Source organism: Hibiscus syriacus, unplaced genomic scaffold, assembly GCF_006381635.1.
Source record: "Hibiscus syriacus cultivar Baekdansim isolate YM2019G1 unplaced genomic scaffold, ASM638163v2 tig00020944_pilon, whole genome shotgun sequence".
NCBI classification, from domain to species: domain Eukaryota; kingdom Viridiplantae; phylum Streptophyta; class Magnoliopsida; order Malvales; family Malvaceae; genus Hibiscus; species Hibiscus syriacus.
The window spans coordinates 69,111-76,045 of record NW_024062503.1 but is presented as its reverse complement, the minus strand read 5'-3'; the positions used below and the strand labels follow the sequence as shown (position 1 = coordinate 76,045).

The window sequence follows — 6,935 nt, the reverse complement described above, 5'->3', positions numbered from 1 at the left end:
TTCGTATTTAATTCAATGTTGGAGTACGATTTACCCACAAGTTCATCTCACGTCAACACTCTTTTAATTAATTTATGATGCAATTTTCAATACATTCCATAAATTTCATATTATTACTTGAATTTATGAATCTTTTAGGCATAGAGCTTTATTTTTCCAAAAATTAAATCATATTTAAAAATTAATGTTAAGATTCAACTCATAAATATTAGTTTATTAATAAAAATGTTAACATTTCTAAGAAACAAGCAAAAATGATACTTATTAATTATTTTTTCCGTAATATATTCTAGATTAATTAAGCGACTTTTTTTTCGCATATAAAGATATTTTTCAAATCTTAATTTTTAGATAAGAATATATATATATGGATTAAAAATGTTATCTATCCAAATGAACATGGAAAAAGTCAATCTAACCCTTCACCTCTGTTATAGTTTTCCTTTTCTTATATTTTTTTATTTTCTTTTTAAAAAAAAATTATTATCTCTTTCATACATAATAGTTGCAACATGGTAAATAAAATCATCATTTTTCTTGTTTTAATTCACTCATAGAACGGCTGAATTTGTTTCCTATTCAATCAACTTCAAAAGAAAAAAAAACCAATAACCCAACCTAAGAAAGTATTTAAATGGTAATAATCTTTTAGGAAAACCATTTTTTTTTCTTCATGTACTACTGTAATGCACCTTTTGTAACTAAAAAACGACAACGTTTTATTAAGGTAGGAGTCAAAGATTTAATATCATTTCGTACTTGGATTAAAAATCTCGAATTGGTGAGAGTTTAACAGATGAGAATCGTGGAATGAGAAGAGTTTACTGTTTCTTTGTCACCTCTCTATTGTTTTCTATCTTTAATCTGTTCATCATTTTTTGTGTGCATCAATTCGTTACAAGAGTTACCGATCCTTTTTCTCGGATTTGGATGATCAAAGGTGAGTTTTGACTTAAAAATCCAGTGGAAAGGTTTAATTTTTGAATCTAATTCAAATGAATCAAAAACTCGACTTGATACTATGATCATTCCTAATCATATATATATATATATATATATAATGTAATTATATTATTATTTAATAATAAAAGGGTACCTAAGGATTAAGATTCTTGTACTTTTTCAAAAACAATTAATGTGACCCTCGAACTTTTTTGCATTCAATGTGATCCTCGAACTTAGAAAAAGAATATAATATAATTCTTTAACTAATATTTTTTGTCGTTGACCGTTACGATACTGAAGTGACAAATGCATTTAACAGAGATGATTTTGAAGTTCCAACAACATAAGGCGAAGAAAGGGGGTCCACGCGCATTTAACAGAGATGATTTTGAAGTTCACATTAAAAAAACATAGAAAAATACTCCAGTTTGAATGGCTTGGAAGTGTGCAGCGTTCATTTCATTATGTGCTGGAAAGGCCATCTTTGCCTAACACGGGACGGGAGTCATAGTAAAATATTGCATATATCATCAACCCTTCCATTTCAAACAAACAACCGTCTCCTCATGCCCTTTCCACTCAAATAAAAAAGTATATAATAAAATAAAGATGTGAAAACCACAGGGACTTGGGAATATATTTCAGCTTCAATTATTTGACCACCCGCCTTATAAATCCGCATGAGCTTAAACAAATTCCATCACCCTACGACTCAGAGAAGATCGATAGAATCATCAATATGGGGAACTACGTTTCATGTAGTTTATCAACCCCATCAGGCAAATCAATAAAAGTGATGTTCCCTAGTGGTGAAATCAGGCAATTCAATGCATCCATCAAAGCCGCCGAGCTCATGCTCGAAACGCCCAACTTCTTCCTTGTCAACACCCAATCCCTGAAACTGGGCCGCAGGTTTTCCCCTCTCAGTGCAGATGAAGACTTGGAGTTGGCCAATGCCTACGCCATGTTCCCCATGAAGAGACTCAACTCAACGGTCTCGCCTGCTGACTTGGGACCTTTGTTTCTTGCTGCAAACTCGGCTGCCAAAAAGGGTTTCGCCGGAAAGGTAAGGATCTTGCCTGAAGATGAGCAGAAAATGTCAGAGCCGAAGCTGAAGTTGGATGATATTGAAGAGTTTTCTACTCCAGAGTTCAGGCATAGGTTATCCATGTCAAGATCTAAGAAACCATTGCTTGAAACCATAGCTGAAGAGCCTTTTTGTTGCAGATAATGATGTGCTTTCTAATTAACCGCGAAACTTATGGATTTTGGTGGGGGGGAAAAACTGAGTTTGAAGTTTCAACTTGTGGTATTATGTGCAAGTTGTTTACTTCTTGGGAAAAAATTGTTCTGGGATCTGAGCAGAAAAGTAAAGATTTGATGTACAAATTCTTGAAGAAAATATGTATTCTTTTATTCAATTTATGGGGGGGGGGAATTCCAGTACATCTTAGTTTTGAATTTGATTTATGCTATTTTTTAAATAAATTACTTTTTCTAGATTTTTTAAGAGTAAAGTATACAAATGATCCCTGATTATAATATATTGTTTTATTAAGTCTCTCGACTTAAAAATTATAAAATAATCCATAATTATAGAAAAGTTGTTTGTTGAGTCCTCCAACTATTAAAAGTTACAAAATAATTACTAAACTATTCATATGTTCCAAACTCAATATTTTTCGATAAAAATTGATGACCGTTTGAGCTGGACGTTAACTTAACAAAGCAACATCCTATAATTTGGACCAATTTTTTTTATCATATCACATTTAACATGGTAATATACAACTCATACAATCGTCACTTTAACAAAAAAATGACGACTTTGGAACATATAAATAGTCGAATGACCATTTTGAAACTTTTAATAGTCGCGGGACTCAACAAAATAATATCCTTTAAACATAGGACTATTTTATAAATTTTAATAGTCAATGTATTCAATAAAGTAACACCATACAATAGGGAGACATTTTTATACTTGCCTCCTTTTTATTGTTTTATGTGTTTTTAGATTTTTATTCATAATTATTTTATTTTTTTAGTCTTTTCACAATTTTAACAATTTCATATTTTTTTAAAATTTATAACATTGTTATAAAAATCAAACTATTTATCTGTCAATGTAGGTGAATTTAGTTAATATAATTTTCCATCATTATAACTCAATTAAATGTGAAAAGAAAATAATTTTATTTTTTTTTAAAAATCGAGAGATTTTAAATCTTTATGAATAGTTTTTTCCATTATAAATTTTTCAATCACCATGTTGCAGTCGTTTGTGTTTAAACCCGTAAACTCTAAGAATAACAACGATTCCTTTAATTAATTAGATGAATTGGTTCGTGCAATTTTATCAAATAATTAAATTATGTTTAATTATGCTTGAGTGTATTTCAATTCCCAACCTTGAGGCGCGCTTGAATGTACTAAATTCACAACCTTAAAATATCAATTGAACTTAAAATTCTTTGAGAAAAGTTGTTTTGGCTTGCTTTTTTTCTTTCTTAAGTTTTCGTTTATTTTTTTATGTTATTAGTTTGATATTATTTCCCCATAACGTCTTAATTGTTGGCTATGTAATATTCCTATCATGTAATCTTTCGAAATCTTCTATGAAATACAAGATAATCAAGATCGTATGGTAAAAAGAGACAAGTCTAAATTTATTCATTTATTATTACAAAATAGAAAAAGCCAATTTAATGTCATTATTATAGAAAGGAAAGGGGGGGGGGGAACAACCTGCAGATTTCTTTTTTCTATTGTAAAGGCTGCTGCTTCCACATTCCAAATATGATTGCCCTTTTCTCTTTGTGCTCCGGCTGCTCATTCACTGCATAAAGAAAGAGAAGTGTTGTGAATTTATATTTGGTGCCTTTTTGTAATTGTACGAAATTTTCAAAAGCAGCATATGAAATATCTTATACCTTAATTGAAATCATGAGAGGTCATAGGAGGCTTAACCATGAATTGCTCAGCTTCTGGGTTACTCATAACCACCTGCCACAGAGTAAATTAAAGAAAAAAGAGTGTAAAGTTACACCACAATTCTCTAGAATCAATCAATCGGAAGAGAACAACAAACAAAAATCAATTTTAAGCTCTTGTTAATACTCACAGAATTCATGTCCAACACCGGAAACTGCTGCTGGTTAGCCGGATGATACTCATTTTCCTTCAGAAATTTCCCATCATCATCCTAGAAAAATTCGTAGTTATTGAAATGATGAAAAAGAAACTCAAACTTAGTTTTGTTACTTGTATAAAATTCTGCTACCACACTGAGGAAAAGAAAGGAAAAAAAAGACCTTATGGTTGATCAAAGTGACATCATCAACCAAGAAATGAAGTGCCTCCTCTTGCCTTATCACCCTGATGATGTCGCAACGCTGCAGGGTTCGGCGTTTGCCTTCTTCGGTTTTCAGCCACGCTCGGAGGGTGAGCTCCAGAATGAAGAGCTCACATGCCTTGGAGAACAATATTGGAGTGTCTGCACTGATCATCTGGTGCAACATACGAAATATAAGTGACAAAGTCCACACATTGTATAAAATAAAATAAGATCGTGTGAAAATTAGTAACTAAATCAACCTTCACATCTTTATCAGATTTCATAATCCTCTTGATCCTTGCTAGAGGTAGCTGGTGGTGGCTCTTGAAAGCTTTAGTTCAGTATAAAAGCACAGAGGGACAAGTCAATCAGTAAAAAGCAAAATAGCAGAAGAAATGAGAAAGAAAATGGTAAATCTATATCGACTGCAATGGAACAATATAAATATTGAGGGACCTGAAATGTTATTAATTTCCATCATTTGTTGGTACCAAAACAACTCTAGATTGCGCTTCTGAGTCAGAAGATCTGATTGCTTCACTTCTTCACCATTCTTCACAGACAATAAAAAAAAGGTTAAAATTAATAACGTGGATTAGTTTATAACTTATAAATCAAATGCGGTTTTCATATAGGAAAAAAGGCAACCTCATTGGAAGGTTGGTGAAATGGTAGCATGAAAGAAGTCATTGGCATGAAGTTGTGAATCTGTGGTGAAGAGTTTGAAGGTGGTGTGAACTCCATAGATTGGTTCAAGTCCATGGTTAACCTCGACCTATTCATGTCAAGCCCAAGGATTGATGGCACTTTGAATTTATAGATGAAAGTGAAATAGAAAATTTGAAATATATGTTTGATGTGGGGCAAACAGGTAGATGAGGGCCCCTGGTATCAGGTAGTCACACTAGTTCTCAATTATTTCGGACTCGAGCCAAATCGTATCGAATTCTAATTTTGAAAACTCTTCTTTTATCTATTTTTTTCCCATTCCCAATACTTAAAACTTTCTTAAGCAACAGTAGAGTCTTAACTTTGGGTCAGTTACCAAGCAGTGCAGTTTTTTTTCCTAGGCTGGTTAATGTGATGCTGTTTGCAAGTCATTTATTAATATTGAATGGCAAAAGAATATATTCCTCTAAATTTAATCTACCTGGTGGACTCGGTCTTCCGCGCATCTTTTTGAGTAAACTTCAGTTTTATAAAGGTTACTAAGTCAACATGCACTGTTAGCATGGGATGGGAATCTGTTTGCTTTCAGCTAGGATTTAAACACTGTGTGCTGTAAAACCACAAGGCAGTTAAAATACCAGTTCTTTTTAAGTCCTTGTTTTACTACATTCATTAGTATACTGTCAAAAGTTCTTCATTTCCTCGGTAAGTATCTGCTCTCAATAAATGCAGTTTTTCTTATATATAGTGAACTCAACTTTTTAAGAGTTGAAAATTAACCCACAGAATTCCAAACTATCACACGAGAAATCCATTCTGATGTAGTAAATTGATGGTTCCCTGCAATTGTTTGATATTCGGTCCATTTTACATACACTCTTTGCATTTTACAAGGTAATAAGGTTGAAGTCAGAAATTGTTTTGGAGGGGCTAAACTGAATATTTTTATCATTTTACATACAATGTTTACATTTTACCATTGTATTAGCTTATAACTTTATATTTTTAAAGGGGCAAAACTGAATATTTTGTCATTTTGGGGGATCGAAATGCAAATTCCCCATCACAAAAACCTTGGATCCATGATGTCTAGACGTAATAGAATGCCTTTGAAATTCATCTCTGTCTTGGCACCTCAATTGGGCTTGAATTCCGTATTCTTTGCATCTTATTGGAGTTCCTACATTCACAATTAAGCTCAAACCAACAATCAAAATGCATAAAGAACATACTAAAACATGCATAAAAGACATACTAAACACTCTAAGACTTAGAATATGACACTAAAACTTAGCTATATATGCATACTCATTCATGAATGGTCATTAGAATGAAATAAACTTAGTTTACAAATCTAATAAGAGTAGAACCAAGAATGCCTATGTGAGGGTGTGGCATGCTCATCTACTTTTGCACTTCTTTTTGAAACTTTAGTTTATTTATTGACACGAGTAGCAAGGAAATTGTAAGTTATACATGAAATGTCTCAATTCAATATGAGCATTAGTGTAAAAACGTTCCTACACATTCAAGATCCTTCAATCTTCTTGGCAAGACTATCAAGTATAAGTGAACTAGGACCACCTTTAATTCCATAAATTCAACAAACAATGCATCATAATTTTTCAAATCTTCACTAATTAAGACTGTATGATTCATACCAACTTATCAGTTTTAATATGTAAAAACACATTAAATACCACACGTTTTAATAAAGAAATACATGAATTTTTGAAAAATTCTATTTATAAAACTAATACACAAAATTTTGATTGATCAAAGTGATTTTCTTAGATCATGTTGTATCAGCAGATAATATGTGTGGATCCAAAAAAAATGAAACAATTTCTCCATTTAACTTGAATATTAGTAAAAGGCATAAATAAGTCTAAATTTTGGAAGAGCTAATTTTCTGCATTTATAAAAGTGATATGAAAATTATTTTGAATAGAGTAATACCCTTTCCAGCCTTTAAGATAAATTA

At 31.8% G+C, this 6,935-nt stretch overlaps 2 protein-coding genes across 2 annotated transcripts; one reads left to right on the top strand and one right to left on the bottom strand.

The window, feature by feature from the left end:
• Positions 1 to 492: 492 nt before the first annotated feature.
• LOC120209934 lies at positions 493 to 2,212 on the top strand. Its single transcript, XM_039208811.1, has 2 exons — positions 493 to 504; positions 1,675 to 2,212. Exon 2 carries the CDS (start codon positions 1,685 to 1,687, stop codon positions 2,174 to 2,176), a length of 492 nt encoding a protein of 163 aa, XP_039064742.1. The 5' UTR covers positions 493 to 504; positions 1,675 to 1,684; the 3' UTR covers positions 2,177 to 2,212.
• A 1,667-nt stretch (positions 2,213 to 3,879) lies between these two features.
• Positions 3,880 to 5,047, bottom strand: LOC120209940 (nuclear transcription factor Y subunit C-1-like). The gene is made up of 6 exons (XM_039208813.1): positions 4,931 to 5,047; positions 4,739 to 4,835; positions 4,543 to 4,613; positions 4,260 to 4,454; positions 4,070 to 4,150; positions 3,880 to 3,951 (listed from the first exon to the last, which is right to left on the bottom strand). Exons 1-6 carry the CDS (start codon positions 5,042 to 5,044, stop codon positions 3,880 to 3,882), a joined length of 630 nt encoding a protein of 209 aa, XP_039064744.1. The 5' UTR covers positions 5,045 to 5,047.
• Positions 5,048 to 6,935: the final 1,888 nt, after the last annotated feature.

Coding starts and splice junctions, on each gene's coding strand:
- LOC120209934 (XM_039208811.1), top strand. CDS start 1,685: ATGGGGAACTACGTTTCATGTAGTTTATCAACCCCATCAGGCAAATCA.
- LOC120209940 (XM_039208813.1), bottom strand. CDS start 5,044: ATGGACTTGAACCAATCTATGGAGTTCACACCACCTTCAAACTCTTCA. Junction 4,614..4,738: donor GGAAATTAATAACATTTCAG/GTCCCTCAATAT, acceptor ACTGAACTAAAG/CTTTCAAGAGCCACCACCAG. Junction 3,952..4,069: donor CGGTGTTGGACATGAATTCT/GTGAGTATTAAC, acceptor ACTCTGTGGCAG/GTGGTTATGAGTAACCCAGA.